Genomic DNA, 23,381 nt, shown 5'->3' with positions numbered 1-23,381 from the left:
AAGGGGTTCAGGTAACAGAGGTCGGGGTGGTGATGGTAGTATCTCCCCTGTATTGGAGAATGGGAGATCAGGTAATGGAGGTCGGGGTGGTGATGGTAGTATCTCCCCTGTATTGGAGAATGGGAGATCAGGTAATGGAGGTCGGGGTGGTGATGGGGTGTCAGTAATACATCTTCCATGTTCTGAGCACTCTTCTCTCTCCCTCTATCAGTCAGCAGAGGACTGCGGTGGTTCGATCGGCCGGTTTCCTCTCGTCTCATCGTTCTTCTGGTCGGTGTCTGTGCCGGACTCATCATCATAAACATTGTGGTCACCGCCTCCAGCCGAGGTGAGGAAGTGCTGCCCCCACACATCACAGTCTGATCCTAAATTGGGGTTCAGACACATTCATTATTAATTATGGGTGGCCCCCCATATCCAGTATAATACAGGACAGGTGGCCCCCCATATCCAGTATAATACGGGATGGGTGGCCCCCCATATCCAGTATAATATGGGACAGGTGGCCCCAATATCCAGTATAATACGGGACAGGTGGCCCCCCATATCCAGTATAATACGGGACGGGTGGCCCCCCATATCCAGTATAATATGGGACAGGTGGCCCCCATATCCAGTATAATATGGGATGGGTGGCCCCCCATATCCAGTATAATACGGGATGGGTGGCCCCCCATATCCAGTATAATATGGGACGGGTGGCCCCCCATATCCAGTATAATATGGGAAAGGTGGCCCCCATATCCAGTATAATACGGGATGGGTGGCCCCCCATATCCAGTATAATACGGGATGGGTGGCCCCCCAAAACCAGTATAATACGGGATGGGTGGCCCCCATATCCAGTATAATACGGGACGGGTAGCACCCCATATCCAGTATAATATGGGACAGGTGGCCCCCCCATATCCAGTATAATACGGGACGGGTGGCCCCCCATATCCAGTATAATACGGGACGGGTGGCACCCCATATCCAGTATAATACAGGACGGGTGGCCCCCCATATCCAGTATAATACGGGACGGGTGACCCCCCATATCCAGTATAATACGGGACGGGTTGCCCCCCATATCCAGTATAATGCGGGATGGGGGCCCCCCTATATCCAGTATAATACGGGACAGGTGACCCCCCATATCCAGTATAATACGGGACAGGTGACCCCCCATATCCAGTATAATACGGGACGGGTGGCCCCCCATATCCAGTATAATACAGGACAGGTGACCCCCCATATCCAGTATAATACGGGACAGGTGACCCCCCATATCCAGTATAATACGGGACAGGTGGCCCCCCATATCCAGTATAATACGGGACAGGTGGCCCCCCATATCCAGTATAATACAGGACGGGTGGCCCCCCATATCCAGTATAATACGGGACAGGTGACCCCCCATATCCAGTATAATACGGGACAGGTGACCCCCCATATCCAGTATAATACGGGACGGGTGGCCCCCCATATCCAGTATAATACAGGACAGGTGACCCCCCATATCCAGTATAATACGGGACAGGTGACCCCCCATATGCAGTATAATACAGGACGGGTGGCCCCCCATATCCAGTATAATACGGGACGGTGGGGAGGAACCAGGAAAGGACAACAATAATCAGAATAAACTTCAGCTGTAAGTCCATGCATGCTGAGAAATGTGTCCGCGTTCCCCTTCCAGGTATGTATTACCTTTCATAGAGATCACAGCCTGACGATGCCTTCATCTGATTTTCTCACCAGGACGACACCATGTTTGTTCAGGCATCACTCTGAGTCACCAGCTACTTCCTGGACTGGGATTGGACGTGTGGGTACATTTACTGTTATTGATCTGTGATTTCTCTTATTACAGGTTCTCGGGGTACTGAAGGCTCCTCTTCAGATGGTGAATACAGCGAAGGACAGGAAACTGGGAGAGGTGAGTCACACTGCCACCTGGGGACAGAATACAAATACTGCTACTGTTCTACTACTATGAGGAGAGTGAGGACCATCCTCTGGGGAGGGGAGTGTGGGCTGTCCTCTGGTGAGGAGTGTGGGCCGTCCTCTGGCGAGGGGAGTGGTGACCATTCTCTGGTGAGGGGAGTAAGTGCCATCCTCTGGGGAGGGGAGTGTGGGCCGTCCTCTGGTAAAGGGGGGTTTGGGCCGTCCTCTGGTGAGGGGAGTCTGGGCCGTGTTCTGGTGAGGGGAGTGTGGGCCGTCCTCTGGTGAGGGGAATGTGGGCTGTCCTCTGGTAAGGGGAGTGTGGGCCGTCCTCTGGTGAGGGGAGTGGGGGCCATCCTCTTGTCAGGGGAGTGTGGGCCATTCTCTGTGAGGGGAGTTGGGGCTGTTCTCTGGGAAGGGGAGTGGTGGCAGTTCTCTGGGGAGGGGAGTGATGGCAGTTCTCTGAAGAGGGAGTCATGGCAGTTCTCTGGGAGGGGAGTGGTGGCAGTCCTCTGGGAGGGGAGTGGTGGCAGTCCTCTGGGAAGGGGAGTGGTGGCAGTTCTCTGGGAGGGGAGTGATGGCAGTTCTCTGGGGAGGGAGTGGTGGCAGTTCTCTGGGGAGGGAGTGAGGGCAGTTCTCTGGGGAGGGGAGTGATGGCAGTTCTCTGGGAGGGGAGTGGTGGCAGTTCTCTGGGAGGGGAGTGGTGGCAGTTATCTGAAGAGGGAGTGGTGGCAGTTCTCTGGGGAGGGGAGTGGTGGCAGTTCTCTGGGGAGGGGAGTGGTGGCAGTTCTCTGGGGAGGGGAATGGTGGCAGTTCTCTGAGGAGGGAGTGATGGCAGTTCTCTGGGGAGGGGAGTGATGGCAGTTCTCTGGGGAGGGGAGTGGTGGCAGTTCTCTAGGGAGGGGAATGGTGGCAGTTCTCTGGGGAGGGGAATGGTGGCAGTTCTCTGGGAGGGGAGTGATGGCAGTTCTCTGGGGAGGGGAGTGGTGGCAGTTCTCTTAGGAGGGAGTGATGGCAGTTCTCTGGGAAGGGGAGTGGTGGCAGTTCTCTGTGGAGGGGAGTGGTGGCAGTTCTCTGGGAAGGGAGTGGGGGCAGTTCTCTGGGAGGGGAGTGGGGCCAGTTCTCTGGGGAGGGGAGTGGGGGTAGTTCTCTGGGGAGGGGAGTGGGGGCAGTTATCTGAGGAGGGGAGTGGTGGCAGTTCTCTGGGGAGGGGAATGGTGGCAGTTCTCTGGGAGGGGAGTGGTGGCAGTTCTCTGGGGAGGAGAATGGTGGCAGTTCTCTGAGTAGGGAGTGATGGCAGTTCTCTGGGAGGGGAGTGGTGGCAGTTCTCTGGGAGGGGAGTGGTGGCAGTTCTCTGGGAGGGGAGTGGTGGCAGTTATCTGAAGAGGGAGTGATGGCAGTTCTCTGGGGAGGGGAGTGATGACATGTAACGGACCTATGAACTATTCTGAGCTCAAAGGGTTAATTGTAGAGTGACTTTTTCCACTATTGAATGCTAATATTCCCTTTGCATAGCTAATGGACTCTCGTTTGTGTAGTTACAGCCTCCTGCCAGGTGTATGCTAACGTGATGATGTGAGTGTGTATTGTTCTAAAGGTTAATTGAATTCTATTGAGAAAGGAATGTGCCCGGCCAGGTCATGTTAAGTGGGTCTCGGTGCCGGAATGTCTAGAGACTGATTGATTCAAGGAGATGTCATTATTTCAAAGTATCTGTGTGAAGGGGGGGCGGAGATTGTCATTGTTCTTGTCACAGTTGTAACCACATATAAGCTAAGGAAAATGTCCCATTAAATCAGTCCTGCTTGACTCTTCAAAACGTAGCCCCGTCTCGTTTCTTGAAAGGGCGTTCGATGGGATATACCGGCGGTACCTGCATATCGCCACTTGCCAGGGAAAAGGACTTCTCCAACGGCTGATACCCTCACACTAGCCCGGGTAGCCGTTCCATTGGTTGGCAGCAGTGGGATGGTCCTTTTATCCAAAGAGCAAGTGCTGAATGGAGTCGCAGTACGCCAGGCTGAAAAGATCCACACTAAAAGATCTATTGGAGAGTCGTGGTAGGAGCGCCAGCAACAGACCACGGAGGGAGCTGATAGCTGAACTGCTGGAGCTGGACGAAATGGATGGATCCATGGAAGGAACGGAGCCCCTTGCACCGGTCAGCAAAGAAGATGTAATTACTGGGATTGTACAGCGGAGATTATCCTTGTATCCAGAAACGTCCGTGGAACTAATCAACCAGCTGTTCCGGGAAGCAAGGGAGGAGATACAAACGAAGAGGGGACAAGAACTGGAACTGTAAGAGCGAGACAGCCCATTACGCCTGCAGTTCCTACCCCCCCACCTGCTGCTACAGGAAAGAAAATACCGTTCACTGCATTTAAAGCTTTTGTAGAAAGTGAGGAGGAAATCGATGGATATTTGGCGGATTTTGAGAGGCAGTGCTCACTACACCAGGTACCACCAGACCAATGGGTCACTATTTTGTCGGGGAAATTGTCGGGCAAAGCCAATGAAGCCTTTCGGGCTCTTGCTCCAGAGGATATTTTACAATATCAGCAAGTTAAAAAGGCGCTGCTAACCCGATATGCCGTAACGCCAGAAGCCTACCGCCGGCGCTTCCGGGAGTCCAAGAAGAAGGCTGTGGACTCCCACATGGAATGGGCCAACCAGTTACAAAGGGTGGCATCCCTTTGGGTCCAAAGGTGCAAGGCCAACACCGGGGAGGAAGTATTGCAGCTGTTCCTAATGGAACATTTCTTCCAAGACCTGGCCGCAGACATACAAGACTGGGTACGAGATCGCCGTCCCGCTAACTTAAACGAGGCTGCTCGGCTAGCAGATGAGTACGCGGAGACAAGGAAAGTAAGCCAGGGTACTATGCGGCTGGCTCATAAGGTAGAACCGCGTACTCCAACCGTCACCCCACGCCCAGAGTTTCAGGCTCCAGTCCCACCACGTCCTCAGGGGCCTAGCAACTACCCCCGGGATTCGACTAGGGTGACGTGCCATCACTGCAGCGACACGGGACATATTGCTCGTTATTGCCCTTTGAGAGCTACAAATAACAACTGGAGACGCACAACACCCAACACAGAGGTCACTCCATCACGTCCCTCTGCGGCCCACTGCCTGGAGACCGAGGGGGGCCCTGAGGAATGTCTGGGAATTTTGTATGAGGCAGACCCAATACAAGCTGCCTCTCCGGATAACCGTCAGCATCACCGTCAGGAGGTACGAGTGAATGGACAAGTAGCACAAGGCCTAAGAGATTCCGGGACTACTATCACTCTGATTCAAAAACATCTGGTAAAGCCAGAGAACGTGTCCACTCGCACAGTTGCCGTCCGGGTCGCAGGGGGTGCTGTATTTTGCGTAACCACTGCCCGGGTGCACTTAGACTGGGGAGCCGGGTCAGGAAAGACCACAGTTGGTATCATGGACAACCTACCTGCCGAGGTGGTGCTGGGCAACGACATTGGCCCTCTGACTTTGGCTTATTTACCTACACCTGCTGCTGCTTGTCCCGTGACCACCCGCGTTGCTGGAATCAACTCGCTTGCTGCTGAGACCCGGGTAAGACTACCTTCCCCGACATGTACTGTAGATCCGGCACAATATCACAGTCTAAAATGGGAATGTGACAAGTTGGCCAGTGAGAAATCAGAGATGCAACGACACTATGTCATGTATTATGAGATGTCCCGTGGCTTGAACATTGAAATGCACAAACAGGCGGAAATTGTCAAAAGATTAAATGGGATTTGCATCCAGGTGGTGCCGTATCTGTCCCAAGAGCATCAGCAACAGGTTTTGGGAGCCATTGAGAGAGCAAAGCAAGCGACTGTTCCAGAACTGAATTCTATTATTCACCGTCACCATCAGCTACCGACCTGGTAAGCCAATGGGAATGCCGACGGACTGTCCAGGCAAACGGAACTTTTACCTTAACAGCAGACCGGACATCCCCAAGTTGACCCGAAAAGGATCAATCCGGGTCTGCCGGAGTGTTCCACAAAAGGGGAGTAGTGTAACGGACCTATGAACTATTCTGAGCTCAAAGGGTTAATTGTAGAGTGACTTTTTCCACTGCTGAATGCTAATATTCCCTTTGCATAGCTAATGGCTCTCCTTTGTGTAGTTACAGCCTCCTGCCAGGTGTATGCTAACGTGATGATGTGTGAGTGTGTATTGTTCTAAAGGTTAATTGAATTATATTGAGAAAGGAATGTGCCTGGCCAGGTCATGTTAAGTGGGTCTCGGGGCCGGAATGTCTAGAGACTGATTGATTCAAGGAGATGTCATTATTTCAATGTATCTGTGTGAAGGGGGGGCGGAGATTGTCATTGTTCTTGTCACAGTTGTAACCATATATAAGCTAAGGGAAATGTCCCATTAATTCAGTCCTGCTTGACTCTTCAAAGCGTAGCCCCGTCTCGTTTCTTGAAAGGGCGTTCGATGGGATATACCGGCGGTACCTGCATATCGCCACTTGCCAGGGAAAAGGACTTCTCCAACGGCTGATACCCTCACACTAGCCCGGGTAGCCGTTACATGGCAGTTCTCTGGGGAGGGGAGTGGTGGCAGTTCTCTGGGAGGGGAGTGGTGGCAGTTATCTGTGGAGGGGAGTGGTGGCAGTTCTCTGTGGAGGGGAGTGGTGGCAGTCCTCTGGGGAGAGGAGTGAGGGCAGTTCTCTGGGGAGGGGAGTGGTGGCAGTTCTCTGAGGAGGGGAGTGGTGTCAGTTCTCTAGGGAGGGGAATGGTGGCAGTTCTCTGGGGAGGGGAGTGGTGGCAGTTCTCTAAGGAGGGGAATGGTGGCAGTTCTCTGGGAGGAGAGTGGTGGCAGTTCTGTGTGGGGAGGGGAGTGGTGGCAGTTCTCTGGGGAGGGGAATGGTGGCAGTTCTCTGGGGAGGGGAGTGGTGGCAGTTCTCTGGGTAGGGGAATGGTGGCAGTTCTCTGGGATGAGAGTGGTGGCAGTTCTGTGTGGGGAGGGGAATTGGTGGCAGTTCTCTGTGGGGAGGGGAGTGGTGACAGTTCTCTGGGGAGGGGAGTGGTGGCAGTTCTCTGTGGAGGGGAGTGGTGGCAGTCCTCTGGGGAGAGGAGTGAGGGCAGTTCTCTGGGGAGGGGAGTGGTGGCAGTTCTCTGAGGAGGGAGTGATGGCAGTTCTCTGGGGAGAGGAGTGAGGGCAGTTCTCTGGGGAGGGGAGTGGTGGCAGTTCTCTGAGGAGGGAGTGATGGCAGTTCTCTGGGGAGGGGAGTGGTGGCAGTTCTCTAGGGAGGGGAATGGTGGCAGTTCTCTGGGGAGGGGAGTGGTGGCAGTTCTCTAAGGAGGGGAGTGGTGGCAGTTCTCTGGGGAGGGGAGTGGTGGCAGTCCTCTGGGGGGAGGGGAGTGGTGGCAGTCCTCTGGGGAGGGGAGTGGTGGCAGTCCTCTGGGGAGGGGAGTGGTGGCAGTTCTCTGTGGGGAGGGGAGTGGTGGCAGTTCTCTGGGGAGGGGAGTGATGGCAGTTCTCTGTGGGGAGGGGAGTGGTGGCAGTTCTCTGGGGAGGGAGTGGTGGCAGTTCTCTGGGGAGGGGAGTGGTGGCAGTTCTCTGGGAGGGGAGTGGTGGCAGTTCTCTGGGGAGGGGAATGGTGGCAGTTCTCTGTGGGGAGGGGAGTGGTGGCAATCCTCTGGGGAGAGGAGTGGTGGCAGTCCTCTGGGGAGGGGGTGGTGGCAGTTCTCTGTGGGGAGGGGAGTGGTGGCAGTTCTCTGGGAGGGGAGTGGTGGCAGTTCTCTGTGGGGAGGGGAATGGTGGCAGTTCTCTGTGGGGAGGGGAGTGGTGGCAGTCCTCTGGGGAGAGGAGTGAGGGCCATTCTCTGGTGAGAAGTATAAAGACTATCCTCTGTTCCTGTGTCTGTAGATGGAACCCCGATATCGGCATTCAGGAGGGGGACACCCAAACTTCCACCAGAAAACGGTAAGTGCAGAACACAACTGGAAGGTTGCTTCTATGTAACAACCTTCCATCTGGAAGAAAGTATCCAATCACTGCAGACATTGTATGATTGTCAGCCCAATTCCAGACCAATCTTTTATTTAGTTTTAGGGGAATGGGCGGAGCCTCTGTCATGTGTTTATATCTATCTGTGTCCTTATTGGGGGGGATTTCCCATTTCTCTCCAATAGGAGCACATTGGATGATGGGGAGAGGTTAGAACTTGATGACCTCACTGCTCCACCCTCCAATGAGGTTGGTCTACCAAAGGAGTAGACTAAGTTGACTTTTGTAGAGACTACCCAATCATGTGCAAGGAAAATGAGAAAAAAAGGGATTTTTACTTCCACGTGATTGGACGATTGAAGCCAGCTCAGCTTCACCTCATCCACTAAGCTAAGCGAACGCACTCTACCCCTTTCCGTGTCTCTGAGAAGGGGGTCTCACGGAGAATTCCTCAGAAAGGGGGTCTCATTTTGATCTTCTCCTCCTAGAGACCTATGATGGCGCCTGTCCTGATGATTGGACCGTGTTCCGAGGGAGCTGCTACTACTTCTCCAATCTGGCTAAATCCTGGACGGAGGCCCAAACCATGTGCCAGAGGAGAAAGGCCAGACTGACCGCCGTCAACACCCAGGAGGAGCAGGTAGGTGCAAGGCGTCAAGGTAGAGATAACATAACCGATGTGATAGCAGACATGTCCGGACGAGAGGAAAGAACCGGAGGAATCCTGTGGTGCCACATAGGAGGCTGAGGCTGTGTGCGGGGGAGCTGGTGCCACATAGGAGACTGAGGCTGTGTGCAGGTGAGCGGTGCCACATGGGAGGCTGAGGCTGTGTGCAGGTGAGCTGGTGCCACATGGGAGGCTGAGGCTGTGTGCGGGTGAGCTGGTGCCACATGGGAGGCTGAGGCTGTGTGCAGGTGAGCTGGTGCCACATAGGAGGCTGAGGCTGTGTGCGGAGGAGCTGGTGCCACATGGGAGGCTGAGGCTGTGTGCGGAGGAGCTGGTGCCACATGGGAGGCTGAGGCTGTGTGCAGGTGAGCTGGTGCCATATAGGAGGCTGAGGCTTTGTGCAGGTGAGCGGTGCCACATGGGAGGCTGAGGCTGTGTGCAGGTGAGCGGTGCCACATGGGAGGCTGAGGCTGTGTGCATGTGAGCTGGTGCCACATAGGAAGCTGAGGCTGTGTGCAGGTGAGCTGGTGACACATAGGAGGCTGAGGCTGTGTGCGGGTGAGCTGGTGCCACATGGGAGGCTGAGGCTGTGTGCAGGTGAGCTGGTGCCACATGGGAGGCTGAGGCTGTGTGCAGGTGAGCGGTGCCACATGGGAGGCTGAGGCTGTGTGCAGGTGAGCTGGTGCCACATAGGAAGCTGAGGCTGTGTGCAGGTGAGCTGGCGACACATAGGAGGCTGAGGCTGTGTGCGGATGAGCTGGTGCCACATGGGAGGCTGAGGCTGTGTGCAGGTGAGCTGGTGCCACATGGGAGGCTGAGGCTGTGTGCGGGTGAGCTGATGCCACATAGGAGGCTGAGGCTGTGTGCGGGTGAGCTGGTGCCACATATGAAGCTGAGGCTGTGTGCAGGTGAGCTGGTGCCACATAGGAGGCTGAGGCTGTGTGCGGGTGAGCTGGTGCCACATAGGAGGCTGAGGCTGTGTGCAGGTGAGCTGATGCCACGTGGGAGGCTGAGGCTGTGTGCAGGTGAGCTGGTGCCACATAGGAGGCTGAGGCTGTGTGCGGGTGAGCTGGTGCCACATAGGAGGCTGAGGCTGTGTGCGGGTGAGCTGGTGCCACATATTAAGCTGAGGCTGTGTGCAGGTGAGCGGTGCCACATGGGAGGCTGGGGCTGTGTGCAGGTGAGCTGGTGCCACATAGGAGGCTGAGGCTTTGTGCAGGTGAGCAGTGCCACATGGGAGGCTGAGGCTGTGTGCAGGTGAGCTGGTGCCACATAGGAAGCTGAGGCTGTGTGCAGGTGAGCGGTGCCACATAGGAGACTGAGGCTGTGTGCGGGTGAGCTGGTGCCACATAGGAGGCTGAGGCTGTGTGCGGGTGAGCTGGTGCCACATAGGAGACTGAGGCTGTGTGCGGAGGAGCTGGTGCCACATAGGAGGCTGAGGCTGTGTGCGGGTGAGCTGATGCCACATGGGCGGCTGAGGCTGTGTGCAGGTGAGCTGGTGCCACATAGGAGGCTGAGGCTGTGTGCGGGTGAGCTGGTGCCACATAGGAGACTGAGGCTGTGTGCGGTGGAGCTGGTGCCACATAGGAGGCTGAGGCTGTGTGCGGGTGAGCTGGTGCCACATAGGAGGCTGAGGCTGTGTGCGGGTGAGCTGGTGCCACATAGGAGGCTGAGGCTGTGTGCGGGTGAGCTGGTGCCACATAGGAGACTGAGGCTGTGTGCGGGTGAGCTGGTGCCACATAAGAGGCTGAGGCTGTGTGCAGGTGAGCAGTGCCACATGGGAGGCTGAGGCTGTGTGCGGGTGAGCTGGTGCCACATAGGAGGCTGAGGCTGTGTGCGGAGGAGCTGGTGCCACATGGGAGGCTGAGGCTGTGTGCAGGTGAGCTGGTGCCACATAAGAGGCTGAGGCTGTGTGCAGGAGTAGTTCTCTTGGTGCCACATGGGAGGCTGAGGCTGTGTGCGGAGGAGCTGGTGGCACATGGGAGGCTGAGGCTGTGTGCAGGTGAGCTGGTGCCACATAGGAGGCTGAGGCTGTGTGCGGGTGAGCTGGTGCCACATAGGAGGCTGAGGCTGTGTGCGGGTGAGCTGGTGCCACATGGGAGGCTGAGGCTGTGTGCGGAGGAGCTGGTGCCACATAGGAGGCTGAGGCTGTGTGCGGGTGAGCTGGTGCCACATAGGAGGCTGAGGCTGTGTGCAGGTGAGCTGGTGCCACATAGGAGGCTGAGGCTGTGTGTGGGGGAGCTGGTGCCACATAGGAGGCTGAGGCTGTGTGCGGGGGAGCTGGTGCCACATAGGAGACTGAGGCTGTGTGCGGAGGAGCTGGTGCCACATGGGAGGCTGAGGCTGTGTGCAGGTGAGCTGGTGCCACATATGAAGCTGAGGCTGTGTGCAGGTGAGCAGTGCCACATGGGAGGCTGAGGCTGTGTGCAGGTGAGCCGGTGCCACATATGAAGCTGAGGCTGTGTGCAGGTGAGCTGATGCCACATGGGAGGCTGAGGCTGTGTGCAGGTGAGCTGGTGCCACATAGGAGGCTGAGGCTGTGTGTGGGTGAGCTGGTGCCACATATGAAGCTGAGGCTGTGTGCAGGTTAGCTGGTGCCACATAGGAGGCTGAGGCTGTGTGCGGGTGAGCTGGTGCCACATAGGAGGCTGAGGCTGTGTGCAGGTGAGCGGTGCCACATGGGAGGCTGGGGCTGTGTGCAGGTGAGCTGGTGCCACATAGGAGGCTGAGGCTTTGTGCAGGTGAGCAGTGCCACATGGGAGGCTGAGGCTGTGTGCAGGTGAGCTGGTGCCACATAGGAAGCTGAGGCTGTGTGCAGGTGAGCTGGTGCCACATAGGAGGCTGAGGCTGTGTGCGGGTGAGCTGATGCCACATGGGAGGCTGAGGCTGTGTGCAGGTGAGCTGGTGCCACATAGGAGGCTAAGGCTGTGTGCGGGTGAGCTGGTGCCACATAGGAGACTGAGGCTGTGTGCGGAGGAGCTGGTGCCACATAGGAGGCTGAGGCTGTGTGCGGGTGAGCTGATGCCACATGGGAGGCTGAGGCTGTGTGCAGGTGAGCTGGTGCCACATAGGAGGCTGAGGCTGTGTGCGGGTGAGCTGGTGCCACTAAGGAGGCTGAGGCTGTGTGCGGGTGAGCTGGTGCCACATAGGAGGCTGAGGCTGTGTGCGGGTGAGCTGGTGCCACATAGGAGACTGAGGCTGTGTGCGGAGGAGCTGGTGCCACATAGGAGGCTGAGGCTGTGTGCGGGTGAGCTGATGCCACATGGGAGGCTGAGGCTGTGTGCAGGTGAGCTGGTGCCACATAGGAGGCTGAGGCTGTGTGCAGGTGAGCTGATGACACATGGGAGGCTGAGGCTGTGTGCAGGTGAGCTGGTGCCACATAGGAAGCTGAGGCTGTGTGCAGGTGAGCTGATGCCACATGGGAGGCTGAGGCTGTGTGCAGGTGAGCTGGTGCCACATAAGAGGCTGAGGCTGTGTGCGGGTGAGCTGGTGCCACATAGGAGGCTGAGGCTGTGTGCGGGTGAGCTGATGCCACATGGGAGGCTGAGGCTGTGTGCGGGTGAGCTGGTGCCACATAGGAGGCTGAGGCTGTGTGCGGGTGAGCTGGTGCCACATAGGAGGCCGAGGCTGTGTGCGGGTGAGCTGGTGCCACATAAGAGGCTAAGGCTGTGTGCAGGAGTAGTTCTCTTGGTGGCACATGTGAGGTTTGGGGCAGAATGGGAAGAAGGGTATATATAAGGAGACTGGGATCAGAAAGAGCATGAAACAAAGCAAAGCCAGCATTATGAGGAGTAGCAGACATTATGGAAAGACAATATAAGGAACTCAGAGAGTGGATTCAGTGCTAGAGAAGACCACTTCCTGCACAGCCTCAGCTCGTCTTGAGGTGGTCTGGATGGGCTCTTGAATAAAATTCCCTATGTGGCTTGCAGATAAGTCCTTGAGGTGGTCCGGATGGGTCATTTAGAAAAGTCTGTGTGAATATCTGGATGGGTCCTGAAGATACCATGTGGTGGTCTGGGTTAATCCTGGAGATATGAGTCCTTGAGGTAATCTATGGAGATATGCCCATGTGGTGGTCTGGATGAGTCCTTGAGGTGGTCTGGATGGGTCCTGGAGATACCCATGTGGTGGTCCGGATGAGTCCTTGAGGTGGTCTGGATGGGTCCTGGAGATACCCATGTGGTGGTCCGGATGAGTCCTTGAGGTGGTCTGGATGGGTCCTGGAGATACCCATGTGGTGTTCTGGATGAGTCCTTGAGGTGGTCTGGATGGGTCCTGGAGATACCCATGTGGTGGTCTGGATGAGTCCTTGAGGTGGTCTGGATGGGTCCTGGAGATACCCATGTGGTATTCTGGATGAGTCCTTGAGGTGGTCTAGATGGGTCCTGGAGATGCCCATGTGGTGTTCTGGATGAGTCCTTGAGCTGGTCTGGATGGGTCCTGGAGATACCCATGTGGTGTTCTGGATGAGTCCTTGAGGTGGTCTAGATGGGTCCTGGAGATACCCATGTGGTGTTCTGGATGAGCCCCTGAGGCGGTCTAGATGGGTCCTGGAGATGCCCATGTGGTGGTCTGGATGAGTCCTCGAGGTGGTCTGGATGGGTCCTGGAAATAAGTTACTAAGCTGGTTGGGATGGGTCCTTGAGATAAACACATGTGGTGGCTTGAATGTGTCCTTAAGACAAGCCCTTGTGGTGATCAAGACTACTCAAGCATTCATATCTCTCGGGGGAGCAGCACGTCTCCATATGGTATGAGACACAACAATGGCTGCCAGTCCTTCATAACTTTGGCATTGGCACCTCTGCAAAGCGAAGGAGGTAAGAAAATGTGGGCAGTAATGCATTTCCATCAGGATCATAAAGCGTACCCACATGACCACTTGATAGTGCCCACCACTGATATGGGACCAAACTTCCTCCTTCTATTCATTGTAACTTGCACTTCTCTTTATTATGTGTTCTTTAGGTTTTCCTGACAAAGTTTGCCATGAAGACACGGGTCTGGATTGGGCTGAGTGAAATTGACGGGGATTGGAAATGGGTGGATGGTACCCCATTTTCCTCCACACCAAAGTAATGTCCTTTCTGAATTATCCAACCTTTTTATGTCAGCTGAAGGTACCATGTGCTTTACAGTCTATACCACCCACATTCCTCATTTCACGGTTACAAAAATTGGATGAGGCCATTCTAAGGGTTGTGGGACTCTTATGCCCCGTACACACCATCACTTTATGTGATGAAAAAAAATGACGTTTTTAAAAACGTCACTTTAATTGACTGTGTGTGGGGGAAAACGTCGTTTTATGTCTTGTAAAAAACGACCAAAAAAAATTGAAGCATGCTTCAATTTAATGTGTCGTTTTTCAAAAGTGCACTTTTTACTTCACAGAAATTGACCGTGTGTAGCAAAAAACGTCGTTTTCTAAGACGTTTTTTCATCCACGCATGCCCAGAAGCAAGCTTCAATGGTAAAACGTGGTGGAACGTAACCTCACTTTGCAAGATCATTGTGAGAAAACGATGGTGTGTAGGCAACTTCGTCTTTGAAAATTGAAGTTTCAAAAACGTCGTTTTTTACTTCACAGAAAGTGTCGTTTTTTTTCATCACATAAAGTGATGGTGTGTACGCGGCATTAGGCCCCGTACACACGAGAGGATCGATCCGCTGGAATTTCTCCACGGACCGGTTTTAGCGGATAGATCCCCTGGTGTGTACGATCCAGCGGATATTTTTCCGCTGATATTTTTCGGGCCGATGGATTTCCAGCGGATCAAAATTTCTTGACATGCTAAGAAATCGATCCGCTGGAATCCAGTCCAGCGGATTGATCCGATGGTCTGTACAGACTCACCGGATCAATCCGTCCGAATCCATCCCTCGCATACGTCGTAATGATTCGACGCATGCGTGGAAGTCCTTATATTACAGCGTCAAGCAACGTCGCCGCGTCATCAACGCGGCGACGGCGCAACACGTCACCGCGGAGGAAATTCCGCGGGGATTTTGATCTCATGGTTAGTACAACCATGAGATCAAAATCCGCCAGAGGATTTATCCGCGGAAACGGACCTCCGTACCGTTTCCGCAGATCGATCCTCTCGTGTGTACTAGGCATTAGGGGACGATGCCATTCCAAGGGTCATAGGACTCCCAGGGGATAAGGCTATTCCAAGGGTCATAGGACTCCCAGGGGATGAGGCCATTTCAAGGGTCGTGGGACTCCCAGGGGATGAGGCCATTCCAAGGGTCGTGGGACTCCCAGGGGATGAGGCCATTCCAAGGGTCGTGGGACTCCCAGGGGATGAGGCCATTTCAAGGGTCGTGGGACTCCCAGGGGATGAGGCCATTCCAAGGGTCGTGGGACTCTTGGGGGACGAGGCCATTCCAAGGGTCATAGGACTCCCAGGGGATGAGGCCATTCCAAGGGTCATATGACTACCAGGGGATGAGGCCATTCCAAGGGTCATAGGACTCCCAGGGGATGAGGCCATTCCAAGGGTCATAGAACTCCCAGGGGATGAGGCCATTCCAAGGGTCATAGGACTCCCAGGGGACAAGGCCATTCCAAGGGTCATAGGACTCCCAGGGGATGAGGCCATTCCAATGGTCATAGGACTCCCAGGGGATGAGGCCATTCCAAGGGTCATAGGAATCCCAGGGGATGAGGCCATTTTAATGGTCATAGAACTCCCAGGGGATGAGGCCATTCCAAGGGTCATAGGACTCCCAGGGGATGAGGCCATTCCAAGGGTCATAGGACTCCCAGGGGATGAGGCCATTCCATGGGTCATAGGACTTCCAGGGGATGAGGCCATTCCAAGGATCATAGGACTCCCGGGGGATGAGGCCATTCCAAGGGTCATAGGACTCCCAGGGGATGAGGCCATTCCAAGGGTCATAGGACTCCCAGGGGACAAGGCCATTCCAAGGGTCATAGAACTTCCAGGGGATGAGGCCATTCCAAGGGTCATAGGACTCCCAGGGGATGAGGCCATTCCAAGGGTCATAGGACTCCCAGGGGATGAGGCCATTCCAAGGGTCATAGGACTCCCAGGGGACGAGGCCATTCCAAGGGTCATAGAACTTCCAGGGGATGAGGCCATTCCAAGGGTCATAGGACTCCCAGGGGATGAGGCCATTCCAAGGGTCATAGGACTCCCAGGAGATGAGGCCATTCCAAGGGTCATAGGACTCCCAGGGGACAAGGTCATTCCAAGGGTCATAGGACTCCCAGGGGACGAGGCCATTCCAAGGGTCATAGAACTTCCAGGGGATGAGGCCATTCCAAGGGTCATAGGACTCCAGGGGATGAGGCCATTCCATGGGTCATAGGACTACCAGGGGATGAGGCCATTTCAAGAGTCATAGGACTCCCAGGGGACGAGGCCATTCCGAGGGTCATAGAACTTCCAGGGGATGAGGCCATTCCAAGGGTCATAGAACTCCCAGGGGATTTGGCCATTCCAAGGGTCATAGGACTCCCAGGGGACGAGGTCATTCCAAGGGTCATAGGACTCCCAGGTGACGAGGCCATTCCAAGGGTCATAGAACTTCAAGGGGATGAGGCCATTTTTTATTAAAACTCAGACACGTACTTTATACCCCACAGGAGTTCATTGCCCTCTTGGGGATAATAGCAGGACAATGCAAACTTCACACAGCAATCCAATTAACATCTGATAACTAATTAAACCATAAGCAGTAGGCTTGTGGGACTCATAGGGAATGAGGCCATGTCCAAGGTTGTGGAACTCGTAGGGGATGAGGCTATGCCAATAGTTGTGGAACTCTTAGGCTGCATTCACACCTAGGCGTATATACGCCTGAAGCGCGACGCCGCAGCCGCCCCTAATACGCTGGAGGGGTGATTTTACATGGTTGGCTATGGAGATGGTTCACATCTCCACGCCGAACGCCGAACGCCGAGACGCCTGAAGCTCAAAAGAAGTCCCGGACCCTTTTTTTCGGGCGGCTTCGGCGTTCGGGCATAGCCGACCATGTAAAAAATCACCCCTCCAGCAAAAATCAATGTTTAAAACGTCGCGTTTTGTCGCCGCAAATCGTGGAACAAAACGCCTATTTGATGTCGCCGCAATACGCGGCAGATCACCTATGCTGAGGTGTGAATGGAGTCTTAGGCTGCATTCACACTTCGGCGTACAAAATCGCGGCGTTTTGTCCCGCGAATTGCGGCGACAAATAGCGGCATTTTGTACCGCGATTTGCGGCGACAAAACGCTGCGATTGTGAATGCAGCCTTCACCCCCTCTATGGACATCCCCTATGCCGAACGCCGAAAGCCGCCTGAAAAAAAGGTCCGGGACTTTTTTTCAGGCGGCAGGCGTACAGCGTTCGGCGTGGAGATGTGAACCATCTCCATAGAGGGCAATGTAAAATCATCCCTCTGGCGTCTCGGGGCTGCAGCGGCGTCGCACTACAGGCATATATACGCCTAGGTGTGAACGGGGGCTTAGGGGCAGAAGCCATGCCAAGGGCTGTGGAACTCTTAGGGGATGAGGGCATTCCAAGGGTTGTGGAATACTTAGGAGACAAGGCCATGCCAAGGGTTGTGATACTCTTAGGGTATGAGGCCATTTTATGGATTGTGAAACTTTTAGAGGATGAGGCTATGCCAATATTTGTGAAACTCTTAGGGGAAGAAGCCATGCCAAGGGTTGTGGAACTCTTGGGTGGATGAGGCCATTCCAAGGGTTGTGGGATTTTTAGGGGATAGACCATTCTGTGGGCTTTGGGACATTTAGGGGACAAGGCCATTTCAATGGTTTTGGAACTCCTAGGAGACAAGGCCATTCCAAGTGTTTTGGGACTCTTAGGGGATGAGGCCCTTCCAAGGGTTGCGGGACTCTTGGGGGATGAGGCCATTCCAAGGCTTGTGGGACTCTTGGGGGACAAGGCCATTCCAAGGGTTGTGGGACTCTTAGGGGATGAGGCCATTCCATGGGTTGTGGGACTCTTAGGGGATAGACCATTCTGTGGGCTTTGGGACATTTAGGGGACAAGGCCATTTCAATGGTTTTGGAACTCTTAGGAGACAAGGCCATTCCAAGGGTTTTGGGACTCTTAGGGGGTGAGGCCATTCCAAGGGGTGAGGGACTCTTAGGGGATGAGGCCATTCCAAGGCTTGTGGGACTCTAAGGGGACAAGGCCATTCCAAGGGTTGTAGGACTCTTAGGGGACAAGGCCATTCCAAGGGTTGTGGGACTCTTAGGGGATGAGGCCATTCCAAGGGTTTTGGGACTCTTAGGGGGTGAGGCAATTCCAAGGGTTGTGGGACTCTTAGGGGACAAGGCCATTCCAAGGCTTGTGGGACTCTTAGGGGACAAGGCCATTCCAAGGGTTGTGGGACTCTTAGGGGATGAGGCCATTCCAAGGCTTGCGGGACTCTTGGGGGACAAGGGCATTCCAAGGCTTGCGGGACTCTTAGGGGATGAGGCCATTCCAAGGGTTGTGGGACTCTTAGGGGGTGAGGCCATTCCAAGGCTTGCGGGACTCTTGGGGGACAAGGCCATTACAAGGGTTGTGGGACTCTTAGGGGGTGAGTCCATTCCAAGGGTTGTGGGACTCTTAGGGGGTGAGTCCATTCCAAGGCTTGCAGGACTCTTGGGGGACAAGGCCATTCCAAGGGTTGTGGGACTCTTAGGGGATGAGGCCATTCCAAGGGTTGTGGGACTCTTAGGGGGTGAGGCCATTCCAAGGCTTGTGGGACTCTTAGGGGATGAGGCCATTCCAAGGCTTGCGGGACTCTTGGGGGACAAGGCCATTACAAGGGTTGTGGGACTCTTAGGGGGTGAGTCCATTCCAAGGCTTGCAGGACTCTTGGGGGACAAGGCCATTCCAAGGGTTGTGGGACTCTTAGGGGTCGAGGCCATTCCAAGGGTTGTGGGACTCTTAGGGGGTGAGGCCATTCCAAGGGCACAAATTACTTTATTTATGATAACTATGGCTATGCATAATTATCATTTATTTAATCCAGATATTGAGCACTTCTATATTTGGCTGCTTGGCAGACAGTTGGCACACATCTTGCATATGATGATAGGTACATTTTTGTCACTATACGGTAGTACCTGCTGCCTGCTCCCTTCATTATCCAGTTGTCCAAGGCTCCTCTCAGTGAGTTCTCTTCAGAGATCTCGCGCTCGGGGAGAAATTGAAGCTTCTGAGAGGAGGATAGGCGGAGCTTTAGGCTCCGCCTCCACAATTACCCAAATGACGGTCTGAACAGACGCGCTCATCGGCAAGCATGGGGGGGTGCGCCTGTCACTATCCTACCCACTGCCAGGCCAAACACTACCTGCAAGTGCTGTGCTGTGTCGGCACCGGGGGTATATTAGTGCGGGAGGCGGCTGCAAGAGGACAGGTGGAATTTTTTTTTTCGTGCGGGGAGCGGCTTTAAAGACGCGCCCCCCCATGACACCCATGGCACTTGCCATGGCTGCCATACCGTGGATACGCCACTGGTTGTGGGACTCTTAAAGGATGAGGCTATTCCAAGGGTTGAGGGACTCTTAGGGGATGATTCTATTCCAAGGGTTGAGGGACTCTTAGGGGATGAGGCTATTCCAAGGGTTGTGGGACTCTTAGGCCTCGTACAGACGAGGGGATCTCCACTGGAAACCGTTTCCAGCGGAGATTCCTCCTCCGGATTTTGATCCGATGGCTTGTACACACCATCGGATCAAAATCCGCGCGGAAGACATCCGCGGTGACGTATCGCGCCGTCGCCACGACGATGACGTGCGCGACGCTGGAAGGTAAGTACTTCAACGCATGCGTCGAATCATTACGACGCATGCGAGGGAGGGGAGCGGACGGACTGATCCGGTGAGTCTGTACAGATGACCGGATCAGTCCGCTGGACTGGATACCAGCGGATACATTTCTTAGCATGCTAAGAAATTTTTATCCGCTGGAAATCCGTCGGCTGGAGAAATCTCCGCCGAAAAATGTCCGCTAGGCCGTACACACGACCGGATTTGTCTGCTGGAACTGATCCGCGGATCAATCCCAGCGGATAGATCCGGTCGTGTGTACGAGGCCTTAGGGTACAAGGCCAGTCCAAGGGTTGTAGAACTCTTATGGGATGAGGCTATTCCAAGGGTTGAGGGACTATTAGGGGATGAGGCTATTCCAAGGGTTGAGGGACTCTTAGGGGATGAGGCTATTCCAAGGGTTGTGGGACTCTTAGGGGATGAGGCTATTCCAAGGGTTGTGGGACTCTTAGGGGATGAGGCTATTCCAAGGGTTGTGGGACTCTTAGGGAATGAGGCTATTTCAAGGGTTGTGGGACTCTTATGCCGCATACACACCATCACTTTATGTGATGAAAAAAAATGAGGTTTTTAAAAACGTCACTTTAAATGACCGTGTGTGGGGGAAAACGTTGTTTTATGTCTTGTGAAAAATGACAAAAAAAAATTGAAGCATGTTTCAATTTTTTGTGTCGTTTTTCAAAACATCGTTTTTGTTTCACAAAAAATCACAGTGTGTAGCAAAAACGACGTTTTTAAACCTGCGCATGCCCAGAAGCTAGTTATGAAGTGAGCTTCAATGGAAAAAAGTAAGTGGTGAACGCAACCTCGCTTTGCTAGAGCATTGTGAAAAAACGATGGTGCGTAGGCAACGTCGTTTTTGAAAATTGAAGTTTCAAAAACGTCGTTTTTACTTCACAAAAAATGTCGTTTTTTTCATCACATAAAGTGATGGTGTGTACGCTGCATTAGGGAATGAGGCTATTCCAAGGGTTGTGGGACTCTTAGGGGATGAGGCTTTACCAAGGGTTGTGGGACTCTTAGGGGATGAGGCTATTCCAAGGGTTGTGGGACTCTTAGGGGATGAGGCTTTACCAAGGGTTGTGGGACTCTTAGGGGATGAGGCTATTCCAAGGGTTGTGGGACTCTTAGGGGATGAGGCCATTCCATGGCTTGTGGGACTCTTAGGGGATGAGGCTATTCCAAGGGTTGTGGGACTCTTAGGGGGTGAGGCCATTCCATGGCTTGTGGGACTCTTAGGGGATGAGGCTATTCCAAGGGTTGTGGGACTCTTAGGGGATGAGGCTATTCCAAGAGTTGTGGGACTCTTAGGGGATGAGGCTATTCCAAGGGTTGTGGGACTCTTAGGGGACAAGGCCAGTCCAAGGGTTGTAGAACTCTTAGGGGATGAGGCTATTCCAAGGGTTGAGGGACTCTTAGGGGATGAGGCCATTCCAAGGGTTGAGGGACTCTTAGGGAATGAGGCTATTCCAAGGGTTGTGGGACTCTTAGGGGATGAGGCTTTACCAAGGGTTGTGGGACTCTTAGGGGATGAGGCTATTCCAATGGTTGTGGGACTCTTAGGGGATGAGGCTTTACCAAGGGTTGTGGGACTCTTAGGGGATGAGGCCATTCCATGGCTTGTGGGACTCTTAGGGGATGAGGATATTCCAAGGGTTGTGGGACTCTTAGGGGGTGAGGCCATTCCATGGCTTGTGGGACTCTTAGGGGTTGAGGCTATTCCAAGGGTTGTGGGACTCTTAGGGGATGAGGCTATTCCAAGAGTTGTGGGACTCTTAGGGGATGAGGCTATTCCAAGGCTTGTGGGACTCTTAGGGGATGAGGCCATTCCAAGGGCACAAATCACTTTATTTATGATAATTATCATTTATTTAATCCAGATATTGAGCACTTCTCTATTTGGCTGCTTGGCAGACAGTTGGCACACATCTTGCATATGATGATAGGTACATTGTTGTCACTATACGGTAGTACCTGCTGCCTGCTCCCTTCATTATCCGGTTGTCCAAGGCTCCTCTCAGTGAGTTCTCTTCAGAGATCTCATGTGAGTTGTGACGTCACCGCCTCCGCTCATGCTCGGGGAGAAATTGAAGCTTCTAAGAGGAGGATAGGCGGAGCTTTAGGCGGAGCCTCCGCAATTACCCAAATGACGGTCTGAACAGACGTGCTCATCGGCAAGCATGGGGGGGCGCCTGTCACTCTCCTACCCACTGCCAGGCCAAACACTACCTGCAAGTGCCGTGCTGTGTCGGCGCCGGCGCTGGGGCTTTATTAGTGCGGGAGGCGGCCGCAAGAGGACAGGTGGAATTCTTGTTTCGTGCGGGGAGCGGCTTTAAAGACGTGCCCCCCCATGAAGCCCATGGCACTTTCCATGGCTGCCATACCGTGGATACGCCACTGGTTGTGGGACTCTTAGAGGATGAGGCTATTCCAAGGGTTGAGGGACTCTTAGGGGATGAGGCTATTCCAAGGGTTGAGGGACTCTTAGGGGATGAGGCTATTCCAAGGGTTGTGGGACTCTTAGGGGATGAGGCTATTCTAAGGGTTGAGGGACTCTTAGGGGATGAGGCTATTCCAAGGGTTGTGGGACTCTTAGGGGATGAGGCTATTCCAAGGGTTGTGGGACTCTTAGGGGATGAGGCTATTTCAAGGGTTGTGGGACTCTTAGGGGATGAGGCTATTCCAAGGGTTGTGGGACTCTTAGGGAATGAGGCTATTCCAAGGGTTGTGGGACTCTTAGGGGATGAGGCCATTCCAAGGGTTGAGGGACTCTTAGGGGATGAGGCTACTCCAAGGGTTGAGGGACTCCTAGGGGACAAGGCCAGTCCAAGGGTTGTGGGACTCCTAGGGGACAAGGCCAGTCCAAGGGTTGAGGGACTCTTAGGGGATGAGGCCATTCCAAGGGTTGAGGGACTCTCTGTCTCCAATAACCCGCAATGTTCTTCTTTCACAAGGGACCTCCTCCTGTAGTATTCTTAGACTGACAGTCCATACACTTCCTCACTATGGATAACTGGTAGAGTAGTCTGTAAGTTCATTCCGATGCGCTCCATGTAGCCATCAGTATCCAGTGAGGCCTCTTCTAGTAAAGGGCCAGGCATGTTGACATTGGATGTCCTAGAAATCTGGGACAACCGAATGTTGCGCTCATCTCGTACATCTCCGACTTGTGTCTTTGCAGGAAATGGGCCCCCGGCCAGCCGGATGAGTTTTATGGTCACGGTCTCGGTGGTGGAGAAGACTGCGCTCAGTTCAATTACAGCGGTGAATGGAACGATGAGCATTGTAACCGCGCCTACCGCTACATCTGTGAGAAGAAGGCGGTGCAGTGATCAAATCCCGCAGGGACAATCCAGGGGCCGAAAACTGACTGCCAAGTCATATCCAAGACCTGGAGATCGGGCTGAACATGACGTCAGAATGCTACAAAATGATCTCACAGTTCAATTCTCTCATTTTATTTTTAGTTGTCCTCAGAGTACCCCATAACATGAGGAACCTCCTCGGGGGTGCCATAGGTTGAGGGTTCCTCTCTGTCCCGGGCTCTGTATATTACCGTCAGACTAACAAGCCACATTTGTGTTGAATGCCGATGTCTATGCTCACCGATACTTTGGTAAGGGCTTCCTGTATACCCGACAGATCTGGTTGTTCCACTCGCTCACACCTCCATTAAAGTTTGATAAGAATCAATACCTCTTTGATGGTGTCTTCTGCTTCTCTGGTAATTTCTGAACAATTCCGAGGCGGCCCAGAGCTTGAACCCATGACAGTGCCAGCAAGAGAAGTCTATCTAGCCTTTCCTACTTATCTTGCAGTGTGTCAGAGACAGTCATAGATGTTGTGTTCTACACCGTCCTGCCCTGAGGTCCTCCAACCCATCTCTGTTCATCTACTCCACCCTCCCCATACTCTACATTCAACAATCTTCCCCTCCTTCCCCATACTCTACATTCAACGATCTACTCCACCTTCACTATACTCTACATTCAACGATCTACTCCACC

At 54.0% G+C, this 23,381-nt stretch overlaps 1 protein-coding gene across 1 annotated transcript in view; it reads left to right on the top strand.

The window, feature by feature from the left end:
- Positions 1-23,069, top strand: part of LOC120933850 (asialoglycoprotein receptor 1-like) — a 32,043-nt gene extending 8,974 nt beyond the window's left edge. The window contains exons 3-8 of the mRNA XM_040347264.1: positions 212-328; positions 1,856-1,921; positions 7,825-7,881; positions 8,394-8,545; positions 13,544-13,650; positions 22,556-23,069. Of these exons, the coding sequence (XP_040203198.1) occupies positions 212-328; positions 1,856-1,921; positions 7,825-7,881; positions 8,394-8,545; positions 13,544-13,650; positions 22,556-22,706 (650 nt within the window). The 3' untranslated portion in view covers positions 22,707-23,069. The remainder of the gene's footprint in view (positions 1-211; positions 329-1,855; positions 1,922-7,824; positions 7,882-8,393; positions 8,546-13,543; positions 13,651-22,555) is intronic.
- Positions 23,070-23,381: the final 312 nt, after the last annotated feature.

This window comes from Rana temporaria, chromosome 3 (assembly GCF_905171775.1).
Source record: "Rana temporaria chromosome 3, aRanTem1.1, whole genome shotgun sequence".
NCBI lineage: Eukaryota > Metazoa > Chordata > Amphibia > Anura > Ranidae > Rana > Rana temporaria.
Note: the sequence above shows the minus strand (reverse complement) of the source record. Positions and strands in the feature narration are given on the sequence as shown.